Here is a 14096-nt window from a genome sequence, read left to right on the forward strand (position 1 = left end):
ATGATGGTGGTCATGAGACGGGGGTGCAGGCCTGTTGGGTGGTCATGAGACGGGGGTGCAGGCCTGTTGGGTGGTCATGAGACGGGGGTGCAGGCCTGTTGAGTGGTCATGAGAAGAGGGTGTAGGCATGGTGAACAGAAAAACACAAGAAAGAGCGCTAAAAGCCCGAAGACTTGACAAAGAGGTTGTGCCTCGAAACGCGTAGTCATCACGATACAGCGAGCCCGTCTGTGCACAGCGTCTACTTTGCCCATCGATTTGACTCCACTACACACGCACCGAACACAGCCGCTGGCGGTCCCTGTTCCACAACCGCCGCGGTCCTTCCCCCCTCAGCCGCCGTGGCCCGGCCTGGCCAGCCGTGCACGCGTGCCGCTAGGTAACTTCACAGCGCTCCCTCATCCATCCACTGCTGCAGTATTTTGTTCTTGGACTTCCTCTGTACACCGTTCCTTGTTTCACCATCCTCGACACATTTGCAGACTTCCAACTGTAAGTCATATATATTTGTTCCTTCTCTCATGAATAGATGCCATTCAATATCAGGTAGTAGCGCTCTTTCTTGTGTTTTTCTGTTTACCATTCGAATTTGCAGGGTCCTCTCCCTGCTAGTGAGAGCCTGCACACCATAATTCATAGCCCGTGTTTTTTCCAGTAACCAATTATCAGTTGTGCGCTTATGTTTTTTCGTTGTGTAGGCATGGTGGGTGGTCATGAGACGGTGGTGCAGGCCTGTTGGGTGGTCATGAGAAGAGGGTGCAGGCCTGTTGGGTGGTCATTGGAAGGGGGTGCAGGCATGTTGGGTGGTCATGAGAAGAGGGTGTAGGCATGGTGGGTGGTCATGAGACGGTGGTGCATGCCTGTTGGGTGGTCATTGGAAGGGGGTGTAGGCATGTTGGGTGGTCATGAGAAGAGGGTGTAGGCATGGTGGGTGGTCATGAGACGGTGGTGCATGCCTGTTGGGTGGTCATTGGAAGGGGGTGTAGGCATGTTGGGTGGTCATGAGAAGAGGGTGCAGGCCTGTTGGGTGGTCATTAGAAGGGGGTGTAGGCATGTTGGGTGGTCATTGGAAGGGGGTGCAGGCATGTTGGGTGGTCATGAGAAGAGGGTGTAGGCATGTTGGGTGGTCATGAGACGGGGGTGCAGGTATGGTGGGTGATGACAGTGGGGTGCAGAATTAATTTGGGACTAATCAGACCTCCACTGATGGATCTGCCCGGACCTCTCAGCAGTAAAGGAGGAAATACATTTTCACCATAACACTAATTCTATTTTTTGGAAATGTAACCCCACCCCCACTGTGCCGCAGGCATTCCTCCATGGACCGTTCTCCAGACCCTTCCAGGACAAACCGCCAAAAATTCCACATTAGGACCCATCAGTCCAGATCATGTGCCGCCAATCTCCCCATTCTTTGTATATTTGAGTATCGATGAGTCTTTTGGCCTTGTTCCCGCCTCGGAGGAACGTTGTTCTGGTAACTCCTCTCCACATTCTGGATGGGTGCACCAAAGTCTCAGAGGGTTCCACCAATTCTGAGCTCATAGCGGTGTGCTGGATGTCTTCTGGTCCCAATGGGAATAAAGCTTTCTCTTATTGAGGGACTCAGTGGAGATCTTGAAACTCTGACCATAGGGACCACTGCTAGAAATTCTCCATCGTGTCCTTCAAGGAACGCCGAGAACAAAAAGTCAGATTTTCTACCGACGCACCAAAACAAAAAGACATAAAATAATCACCGAAGACCAATGTTGTCCTGCACAAGTGTATGTGACGCGGGCTGCAGTGTTCCCATTCTCCACAAGGACGGGATTTCACATAGTGTCAGTGGAACGCACAGGCAGGAAGTGATGTCACATATCAATAGGAAGTACAGAGCGAGAGGCGAGTTGGGAGGAAGAAGAGAGGGGACATTGCTGGAACTGGCAGCAGAGGAGAGGTAAGAAGATATTATTTTATATTTATCCAACTGTCCATCCAGAGCCGCTATTTATAGACCGGATACATCCTAAATATAGAGCCATTTATCCAACTGTCCATCCAGAGCCGCCATTTATAGACCGGATACATCCTAAATATAGAGCCATTTATCCAACTGTCCATCCAGAGCCGCCATTTATAGACCGGATACATCCTAAATATAGAGCCATTTATCCAACTGTCCATAGGATCAGGTAGGTGGGACTGAGCAAATAGACCTGAAATGTCTTCTAGCCAAGAAGTCTCTTGTTTCTTTTTGCAAATGCATTCCTTCATCTTTGGGGGTTTAGGCTGAAGAACTAAAAGACATCAAAGTTGAAGTTAAAGAGGAAGAAGAAGAAGAGACATTCCAGAGGGAGGATCATCAATCTATGGAGGAGGATGTTCCTCCATGTTCCCGGGATTCCACACAAGAAGATCACAACCCTCAGTATGATCAGGTAGATGGGACTGAGTAATAGAACTAAAACATGCTAAGATAAGAGAGGACATTCTTCTATCTAATCTCTTCTTCCTTTTTATAAATGTGTTCTATCATCTTTGGGGTTTTAGGATGAAGAATTGAAAGACATCAAAGTTGAGATAAAAGAGGAAGAAGAAGAGATGTTGGTGAGTGGAGCTCAGCAGTCCATGGAGGAGGGAGAGATGATTGTGAGAAGTACACAGGAGGAATCTTCTCTACATACGGACACAAGTGAGTCATAAACACGAAATATTGTATTTAGATTGTTACATGACTTGAAGAAAGACACCTGCATGGAATATATCACAAAATCTAGTCCTTCCGAGAAGAAAATAATCATAGTACAACACTGGCCATTGTTTCCATTAAGTGAGGAGATATTGGACACCATATGAAGGTCCATCTCCATTCCTCAATATAACGTCATGTGACCAACAAATGAGGAGGAGATACTGTACACCATATGAAGGTCCATCTCCAACCCTCAATATAACGTCATGTGACCAACAAATGAGGAGGAGATTTTCAAATGGGCAGTTCCTGCAAGAAAACTCACAAAGATCTTGGCAAAGGAAAGAGTTTTGTACGGGAAAGCGGTCGAACATTTCCCAGAGACGGGAGGGCAAAATGCCTACAAGAGATAATTTATTCTACAGAGGGGCAAGATTGGATTCTGAGGCCCAGGGTGTATTTACCTTTTCCGCACCATGACATCTGTTGATATTATTATTGAAAAGGTCCCATGTTCTTGTATGGCCATAGATCACCTTCATCTGGAGGAACTGATATTTGTCCATTCAAAGACGTGAACAATTTCCAGAGGGGAGGGGGGGTACTTACTATTTCTTGTGACCGTCTGACCGAAGTAAACATATGAAACCTACTCATTTTTTGCAAAAAATTGATTTCCTACAGATGGACGTGATGTCCGGAATAGGAGAAGATCTGATCGGCATTCTACTGTAGCTTCCAATTGTAATGCCGAAGATGATGACATCACACAACATTCTCCCGGGGTGAATCCCATTACTCCTAATAGACATCACAGACCTTCCCATTCAGAGACATCAATGGCTCCCTCTAATCCTGAGGAGTCTTCTGTAAGCCATGAAGGAGATCACACAGGAAAGAGTTCATTCTCATGTTCAGAGTGCGGGAAATCTTTCAAAACAACAAGACAGCTTCTCAGACATCAGAGAAGCCACACGGGTGAGCGTCCTTTCTCGTGCTCAGAGTGCGAGAAAAGTTTCACCGAGAAAGTAGGTCTTATTAGACACCAGAGACTTCACACAGGTGAGCGTCCATATTCATGTCCAGAGTGTGGGAAAGGTTTCATTCAGAAAGCAGATCTGCTTATTCACCAGAGAACTCATACGGGCGAGCGTCCTTTTTCATGTTCAGAGTGCGGAAAATGTTTCATTAGAAAAGGGCACCTTCTGAAACACCAGAGAACTCACACGGGTGAGCGTCCTTTCTCTTGTTCAGAGTGTGATAAATGTTTCATTCACAAAGGAGATCTCATCAGTCACCAGAAAAGCCACACGGGTGAGCGCCCTTTTTTCTGTACGGAGTGCGGGAAAAGTTTCATTGGAAAAGGAGGCCTTGTTAAGCACCAGAAAGGTCACAGAGGCGAGCGTCCATATTTATGTGCAGTGTGTGGAAAGTGTTTCTCTACAAAACAAGTACTTCTTCAACACCAGAGAATACACACGGGCGAGCGTCCTTTCTCATGTCCAGAGTGCGGCAAATCTTTCACTCAGAAAGGAGAGCTTCTTAAACACCAGAGAATTCACACAGGCGAGCGCCCTTTCTCATGTTCAGAGTGCGGAAAATCTTTCTATAGGAAAATAGACCTTATTAGACACCAGAGAAGCCACACAGGAGAGCGTCCTTTTTCATGTTCATTGTGCGGGAAAAGTTTCTATCGCAAAGCATGCCTTTATCGACACCAGAGAAGTCACACCAGAGAACGTTGTTTCTCATGTTCAGAGTGCGGAAAATGTTTCACTCAGAAAGCAGACCTTCTTAGACACCAGATGATTCACACGGGTGAACGTCCTTATTCATGTTCAGATTGTGGGAAATGTTTCATTCAGAAAGGACAGCTTCGTAGGCACCAAAGAAGTCACACAGGTGAGAGTTCTTAGGTATGTCTTTCGTGCGGGAAATGTTTGCCAGAGAAGTCCATCTGTTCTACACCAGAGAATTAACATGGACTAACAAACCTTTTATGGGGAGCATGGCAAAAAAATAACAGAAGTGAACGTCCTTTCTTATATTCAGAATGCAGAAAACATTTCAATTACAGAAAGCCACTTATTGCGCAACAGTAAGCTGACACAGGTTGATACTCTTTTTATGTTCAATTTGGTGTATTTGGGGACAGGATTAAAAAAAATATGACGTTTTAGACCCGTGATGTGATAGTTATTGGTCTGTGCGGATTCCGTTCTAGTAATCTTCTCTAAACACACAGTGCTGACTTTTCCCGCACAGACGGCCCCATACAACTAAAAAGTGCTAATATATGACCATGTATGGAAATACACGGACAACACTCACTTTTGGTTGATATTGGCTACTTCTTCACATTGTTCTTTTTGTTTAAGAAACTGGCAAAATTACCATTAAACGTTTTTTTATTTTTCTTCTATTTTGTGTTACTCAATTATTCTTATTCTGTAAAAGAAATAAAACATCTTCCAGACTACAAGGTTCTGTTCTGAGTCGTGTTTTTCTTTTACAAATTACCAGAATTCTTAGATGATGAGTTATGGGAATGAGCTCGGTTCATAGAGAGTCCTCCATTGGTGATGGGAATGAGCTCGGTTCATAGAGAGTCATCCATTGGTGATGGGAATGAGCTCAGTTCATAGAGAGTCCTCCATTGGTGATGGGAATGAGCTCAGTTCATAGAGAGTCCTCCATTGGTGATGGGAATGAGCTCAGTTCATAGAGAGTCCTCCATTGGTGATGGGAATGAGCTCAGGTCATAGAGAGTCCTCCATTGGTGATGGGAATGAGCTCGGTTCATAGAGAGTCCTCCATTGGTGATGGGAATGAGCTCAGTTCATAGAGAGTCCTCCATTGGTGATGGGAATGAGCTCGGTTCATAGAGAGTCCTCCATTGGAGCTCGGTTCATAGAGAGTCCTCCATTGGTGATGGGAATGAGCTCAGATCATAGATAGTCCTCCATTGGAGCTCGGTTCATAGAGAGTCATCCATTGGTGATGGGAATGAGCTCGGGTCATAGAGAGTCCTCCATTGGTGATGGGAATGAGCTCAGATCATAGAGAGTCCAGAAGGTTGGGTTTCACAATCATTATCTTCATCGGTGATATGGAAGTCATCATCAGAAGCTTTCAGATTCCAGAAGATCCATTTCCACTCATCGGTCGGCTAAGTGACCACTCCTGAAGCCGACTTTAACATACAAGGACGGTCTTCATTCAGAGGTCAGCAGTCCATGAACTTCACCACATGACTCGCCTTTCTTCAGCATGACTCAAACAGAACAGTTCATTGGACTTTCATCAAAACGTTGTATTTTGGTCTCACCGACCTCTTGTCTGTCCCATACACTCCTTGTGTGATAGTCCCAGGACTTTACCGTATTTCTGCTAAGTATTGCTCAGCAGCTTTCCTCAGCTCCGAGCGGTTTCGGTATTCACCCCTCGTGGGTCACTGTCTCTCTCAGTCTCTCAGGGTCCCCGACCCTCTGGACCACTCCCAGCCTTCCTGGCTGTGTCACTTGTGCTCGCGCACACAGCGTGGTCGGCCTGTGGATATGTGCCCCCTCCTGCACACCCACGACTCTCCTCTAAGCTCTGGGCCGGCTTCCTAATGCGGCTGCTCTCAGCCACCTGATCAGCCCAGGCAACACCTGACCCCGGGACTGGAGATCTCATCCCACCCAGAGCTCCAGATCCCGGCTACAGTTAGGAAAACCCGGAAGAATCTGCAAGGCCAGGTTCTTCCTTATAAAATGGTTCACATTCTGGACCCTCTCAGCCCCTCTGGCCGAGAGTCCTGGGTGCCATAGTCGCCATACTACACCCTGGCATTGCCACAATACATATATTCAGGGCTTGAAAAATCCGCTCGCAGACGAGAGGACGCCAGAGCCAGAGACGAGCAGCTTCCCGGCCGACGATTGTAATGAAACGGCCGGCTAGGAGCTTTACATGCCAGCCCGATAGCTTGTATTAGCTGCGGTCCCCCCTGCGCTCTCAATGCTGTTGCCGATCCCGAGATCGGCTGTGAACCGGTGCAGGCCGGGACCGGCGCGGCTGGGAGATCAGCACACAATCTCCCCTACGATCTCCTCTCCGGTCCCCGAATGCAGGAAGCTACAGAAGGCGGGGAGAAGCTGGTGAAGCAGATGTCTGCTCCATGCCTCTGATCTCTGAGGGGTCCCTAGGTGACATTAGGGGGTCTGGGAGACCGCTGATGTCTCCATAAAGAGGACCTGTCATGTAAACTGGCTATCGCTTAGGGAGCTTCTTCCCCCCATGTGATAACTTTATTGCTAAGTGTAAAAAAAACAACAAAAAACTAATAAAAAAAAATTAAAGAAGCATAAAATGAAAAAAAACAAACAAACAAAACATTTTTTTAAATTCCCCCGCCCCCCAAAAGGCCCTGTCTATATTTATAAAAGCATTTAAAATTCAAAATATTGTTTTTATTATTTTTAGTTAATCTCCGGGTTTTGTTTGAGGTGAAACATATTCAACAAAAGTGAGGACTGAGCCGTGACGCAGCTTTTGACGCACAGAAGAACACCATAAGCTGCAAAATTTACATTCTCCACAAGATGGTGATCTCACTTATAAGCACAGAGCGCAAACAAAGGGAAGTGATGTCATGAGCAGACAGGAAGTGATGTCATGAGCAGACAGGAAGCGATGTCAGATAACAAAAGGGAAATGACGTCGCCTAAAAGTGGGAAGTTTCTCGAGTGAGAGATGACTTGTTAGGGATTAGTGTGGAGATATCTGAAGATAGATGAGGTAATATCATGATATTTTGTTCCAGAGCCCTCAGCTTATAGACCAGATACATCTTAAACCCCGATGAAGAGACCCTGCGTGACCCCGAAACGTGGCCTAAATGACGCTCGTGACATGATTTTTCAATAAATAAGCAAAAGAATCCAATGTTTTTTGACTGGTGATCGATGATGGAGGAGTGGGAGTATCTAGGAGGACACCGGGATCTCTGCAAGGACGTGGTGATGGAGAATGAGCCGCCCCTCACATCACCGGGTAATAGGAGAGAGCAGTACGGAGGCTCCACCTACATCCCCCATCACCTGATACACACATAGAAACAATGTATTCAGTCAGTGTGTGTGTTTCCTACAGATGGATCCAGTAAGAGGAACCCACCAGAGAGATGTCCCCGCCCCCTGTATTCCCGGGACCCCACCCAGGAAGATCTCACCATCCCCCACCATGATCAGGTAGGTGGGGCTGAGGGTCAAGTAGTCACTCTGGACATTACATTCCTCTGTATGTTTTAGGTGATCAGTGCCCACAATTGAAAGATATTTACTGTAATTTTGTTGGTTTAGCATGAAAAACGAAGGGATATGAAAGTTGAGGTTAAAGAGGAAGAAGAAGAGACATCTGTGATGAATTATCAGCAGACTATGGAGAAGGTCGGGATGATGGTGACAACTAAGCCAGAGGAAACTTCCGTAGATATAAACACAAGTGAGTGATAAACATTCAGAAACCGTTCATGTATATGGATTGGACTGATGATTGAGGATCTGTAGACCTTCACATCATCAAGTGAGATCACGTCTACATCTCCCTCAAATATATTATAAAGCAGACTTAAGTACGACGGGTCCACCTAGATTCAGATACACACATAGAAACAATGTATTCAGTCAGTGTGTGTGTTTCCTACAGATGGATCCAGTAAGAGGAACCCACCAGAGAGATGTCCCCGCCCCCAGAACCCACCAGAGAGATGTCCCCGCCCCCTGTATTCCCGGGACTCCACCCAGGAAGATCTCACCCTCCCCCACCATGATCAGGTAGATGGGACTGAGGACCAAGTAGTCACTCTAGACTTTGATATTACATTCCTCTGTATGTTTTAGGTGATCAGTGCCCACAATTGAAAGATATTTACTGTAATTTTGTTGGTTTAGCATGAAAAACGAAGGGATATGAAAGTTGAGGTTAAAGAGGAAGAAGAGACGTCTGTGATGAATTATCAGCAGACTATGGAGAAGGTCTGGATGATGGTGACAACTAAGCCGGAGGAAACTTCTCTAGATATAAACACAAGTGAGTAATAAACATTCAGAAACCGTTCATGTATATGGATTGGACTGATGATTGAGGATCTGTAGACCTTCACATCATCAAGTGAGATCACGTCTACATCATAGAAACAATGTATTCAGTCAGTGTGTGTGTTTCCTACAGATGGATCCAGTAAGAGGAACCCACCAGAGAGATGTCACCGTCCTCTGTATTCCCGGGATCCCACCCAGGAAGATCTCACCCTCCCCCACCATCACCAGGTAGGTGGGAATCGGTGTATAGAACACAGAAGTCAATCTGAACTTTGCGGGAGGATGACACCAGGTCACATTCCCGTAGTTACTCTACATTGCTGACATACAAAATAAATTAACAAATACAGAGCTGCATTCCTTTGTGTCTTTTCTATCTCCCCGGAGTTCAGCTTTATGAGATGTTTTCTATTATTTTTGGGGTTTAGGGTGAAGAACGGAACAATATCAAAGCTGAGGTTAAAGAGGAAGCAGTGGAGACGTATGTGGGGGGTGACCGGCCGTCCACGGAGGAGGTCGGGATGATGATGAAAAGTGATCAGGATGACATTTCTCTACCGATCAACACAAGTAAGTAACAGACACTATGGAGGGAACAGGTCACAGTTCTATGTCACATGAGATGAGGGAAGCCATCAAACAAGAGGAACCTTCTCTAGATACCATCAAAGGTGAGTAATGGACATTAATACAGAAACTATTCAGGTATATGGAGTGATGATTGAGGGTCTGTAGACCTTCACCGTGAGATGTAGACCATCATCAAGTCAGATGATCTCTACAAGGACATCGTGATGGAGCATCTGTTCTCCATATCTGTGTAAGAGGAGACTTTGTGGAGCAGTACGGAGGCTCCACCTAGATCCCCCATCATCTGATACACACATAGAAACAATGTATTCAGTCAGTGTGTGTGTTTCCTACAGATGGATCCAGTAAGAGGAACCCACCAGAGAGATGTCCCCGTCCTCTGTATTCCCGGGATCCCACCCAGGAAGATCTCACCCTCCCCCACCATCACCAGGTAGCTGGGTCTGGGAAAGAGAAAAACAGAAGTTGTTGGAAAGGATGAGATGACATCTCCTATATCTCTTATTGTTGGCAGCTCTACTTTTCCAGATGTTATATTTGATCTTTTTTGGGGTTTTAGGATGAAGAACTGAAAGACATGAAAGTTGAGATTAAAACGGAAGAAGAAGAGACGTTGGTGAGTGGAGCTCAGCAGTCTATGGAGGAGGGAGGTCCTCTGTATTCCCGGGATCCCACCCAGGAAGATCTCACCGTCCCCCACCATGGTCAGGTAGGTGGGACTGGGCAATAGAACTCAAAAGAATATTCTGAACGATGAGATTTGACATTCTATGTACAATATTTTATTATTGGAAACTCAATTTTCCAGATGTTACTTTTTGGGGGTTTTAGGGTGAAGAACTGAAAGACATGAAAGTTGAGATTAAAACGGAAGAAGAAGAGACGTTGGTGGGAGGAGCTCAGCAGTCTATAGAGGAGGGGGAGATGATGATGGAAAGTGAACAGGATGAATCTTCTCTACATACGGACACAAGTGAGTCATGAACATGAATGGAATACAAAGTTCACATTTAGGAGTACAAAGTGATGTATTTAAATAATCACAAGGGTTGTTGGGTCATGTGACCTGTCCACAGTCCATCAACCCATCGCACTAAAAAACGCTGTTCCATATAAAAGACGGGGGCGCGGCAGTCGTCTATCATCACATGATAACAAGGACACCGGCACTCCGTGTGATGAATCAATGGCGTCTGTTTATTGACACGCGATGCATCAAAAAGCAACGTTTCGGGGGGTCTCACAGGATTCCCTTCATCAGGCAAAATGAGTGATGCAAAACGAAAGTGAAACCATATACATATATACACACACACAAGGTACTGTGGAAATAAGCCAATCCCCAAGTCTGCCGCGATCATGTGACGTCCTAATGACGTCACAATCCCACCATTGGTAAAACAATTGCTGTAAATACAGTCCACGCCGGGATCGGCGTCACCGGTTCCCATGGATGCGGCGGGGGACGCCGAAAGCAAGCCCAAGCTTATGGTGTGAGCATGGCAGGGCATAAGCCACAAGTCAGAGGCGTTCCTGGGATTGGCTGCACACACCTGTCTGGGTGTCTATGTTATCATGTGACCTGTGCAGTCACGTTTCGGCCAAAGTCCTCCTCACGTTCCAGCTCCTCCAGACTTCTACCATTGGTGAACTTACCTTCCAAATTGGTGCTGGTCATTCCCAAATGGCAACTCTTTTCTGTATCTATGCAAGTTCCTTACCGACTCCATTGACCCCCCTTATATTACACCCCTCTATACCTTTGCCCTCCGTCTATTATACCCGATTCTATTCAAGGTCCTCCAGCCTTCTAACCATTGTGTCCTTCAAAGTTCTGCTCCGTCCCCGTTTACACGCAGCCCATCCCTCCCGTAGACCGAGAAGTCAAACCAGTTCTCTATGAACCTGAGCCCCTCTTTTCCCACACCAGTACCGCCGCCACTTGTCCAGCTCTTTTCACTCCCGCCGCCTCTCTGGTGTGGCATCATGCCAGAAAATACCACCATTGGGTATCAAAAAGGCATGAAAAGTAATAAATAACATGATCAAAATTGGTTTTCCAACAGATGGACACTATGTCCAGAAGAAGGTCTCTTCAGAATATAAAGCAGAAGATGATGATGACATCACACAACATTCTCCGGGAGTGAATCTCATTACTCATAATAGACATCACAGACCTTCCCATGCAGAGACATCAATGGATCCCTCTAATCCTGAGGAACCTTCTGATCCATCACATCACATGACCTCAGACTTCCATCTGAGATCTCAGCGTGCGGAGAGATCAACAGATCCATCTGATCCCAATGAATCTTCTTCCAAGCAGGAAGGAGTTCACACAGCAGAGAGTTCATTGCCCTCTGTGTCTACACCCGAGAGAGGTCACAAGGGTGAACAACGTTTCTCATGTACAGAGTGCGGGAAAAGCTACACTCAGAAAGGAGCCCTTAATAACCACCAGAAAATCCACACAGGCGAGCGTCCGTTCTCGTGTCCAGTGTGCGGGAAAAGTTTCTTCCGGAAAGGCAGCCTCCAAGTTCACCAGACATTTCACACAGGTGTGCGTCCTTATTCATGTTTAGTGTGCGGCAAAAGTTACTTTCAGAAAAGGCAACTTGCCATTCACCAGAGAAATCACACGGGTGAGCGCCCTTATTTATGTGAGGAGTGCGGGAAATCTTTTGTTCAGAGAGCAGCATATGTAAATCACCAGAGAATTCACACAGGTGAGTATCCTTTCACATGCTCAGAGTGCGGGAAATGTTTTAATCACAAAAGACTGTTCCATGATCACCAGAAAATTCACACAGGAGAGCGTCCTTATATGTGTTCAGAGTGCGGGAAATGTTTCATTCAGAAATATAAGCTTCTTCTACACCAGAGAACGCACACAGATGAGCGTCCCTATTCATGTTCAGAGTGTGGGAAAAGCTTCAAGGGCAAAGCAAGCCTTCTGGAGCACCAGAAAATTCACACAGGTGTGCGTCCTTATTCATGTTTAGAGTGCGGGAAATCTTTTGCTCAGAAAGAAAAACTTCTCATACACCAAAGAATTCACACGGGGGAGCGTCCGTATTCATGTTCAGTGTGTGGGAAAGGTTTCATTCGGAAACAAAAACTTCTCACACACCAGATCACCCACACAGGGGAGCGGCCTTATTCGTGTTCGAAGTGCGGGAAAAGTTACGCTCAGAAAAATTCACTTGTTAAACACCAGAAAACACATGTGGACTAACAACCTTATTATTGTTCAGAGGAACCTATGGGGAGTGTGGAAGGAGTAACCAATAGAAGATTAACAACTATGAATTTTCTATTACTGCTATGTGAGATTTACTTTAGATTTTATTGTGTGTTAACAGCTTTGTAAAATAAAGTTTCACCATTTACAATATTCTGTTGTGAGTCAATTTTTTTATTTTTTTTAAATAACCATAATTCTTAGATGATTGGTGTGAGCTCAGTTCATAGAGAGTCCTCCATTGGTGATGGGAATGAGCTCGGTTCATAGAGAGTCCTCCATTGGTGATGGGAATGAGCTCAGATCATAGAGAGTCCTCCATTGGTGATGGGAATGAGCTCAGATCATAGAGAGTCCTCCATTGGTGATGGGAATGAGCTCGGTTCATAGAGAGTCCTCCATTGGTGATGGGAATGAGCTCAGGTCATAGAGAGTCCTCCATTGGTGATGGGAATGAGCTCAGTTCATAGAGAGTCCTCCATTGGTGATGGGAATGAGCTCGGTTCATAGAGAGTCATCCATTGGTGATGGGAATGAGCTCAGATCATAGAGAGTCCTCCATTGGTGATGGGAATGAGCTCAGTTCATAGAGAGTCATCCATTGGTGATGGGAATGAGCTCAGTTCATAGAGAGTTCTCCATTGGTGATGGGAATGAGCTCGGTTCATAGAGAGTCATCCATTGGTGATGGGAATGAGCTCAGTTCATAGAGAGTCATCCATTGGTGATGGGAATGAGCTCAGTTCATAGAGAGTCCTCCATTGGTGATGGGAATGAGCTCGGTTCATAGAGAGTCCTCCATTGGTGATGGGAATGAGCTCAGATCATAGAGAGTCCTCCATTGGTGATGGGAGTGAGCTCAGTTCATAGAGAGTCCTCCATTGGTGATGGGAATGAGCTCAGTTCATAGAGAGTCCTCCATTGGTGATGGGAACACCATAAGCTGCATTATTTACATTCTCCACAAGATGGTGATCTCACTTATAAGCACAGAGCGCAAACAAAGGGAAGTGATGTCATGAGCAGACAGGAAGCGATGTCAGATAACAAAAAGGAAATGACGTAGCCTAAAAATAGGAAGTTCCCGAGTGAGAGATGACTTGTTAGGGATTAGTGTGGAGATATCTGAAGATTGATGAGGTAATATCATGATATTTTGTTCCAGAGCCGTCAGCTTATAGACCAGACACATCTCAAACATAGTTGCCCTGAAGAAGAGACCCTGCGTGGCCTAAATGACGCTCGTGACATGATTCTTCAATAAATAAGCAACAGAATTCAATGTTTTTTGACGGGTGATCGATGATGGAGAATGAGCCGCCCCTCACATCACCGGGTAAGAGGAGAGAGCAGTACGGAGGCTCCGCCTACATCCCCCATCATCTGATACACACATAGAAACAATGTACTCAGTCAGTGTGTGTGTTTCCTACAGATGGATCCAGTAAGAGGAACCCACCAGAGAGATGTCCCCGTCCTCTGTATTCCCGGGACTCCACCC

General features: G+C 45.9%; 1 protein-coding gene across 1 annotated transcript in view; it reads left to right on the top strand.

Moving 5' to 3' along the window:
* The first annotated feature begins 3434 nt into the window (after window positions 1-3434).
* LOC108802615 (zinc finger protein 850-like) overlaps window positions 3435-14096 on the top strand; it is a 40993-nt gene continuing 30331 nt past the window's right edge. Inside the window, exons 1-2 of the mRNA XM_018574471.1 lie at window positions 3435-4567; window positions 11736-12580. Of these exons, the coding sequence (XP_018429973.1) occupies window positions 3514-4567; window positions 11736-12580 (1899 nt within the window). The 5' untranslated portion in view covers window positions 3435-3513. The remainder of the gene's footprint in view (window positions 4568-11735; window positions 12581-14096) is intronic.

Source organism: Nanorana parkeri, unplaced genomic scaffold, assembly GCF_000935625.1.
Source record: "Nanorana parkeri isolate BGI_ZX_2015 unplaced genomic scaffold, ASM93562v1 scaffold2981, whole genome shotgun sequence".
Taxonomy (NCBI): Eukaryota; Metazoa; Chordata; class Amphibia; order Anura; family Dicroglossidae; genus Nanorana; species Nanorana parkeri.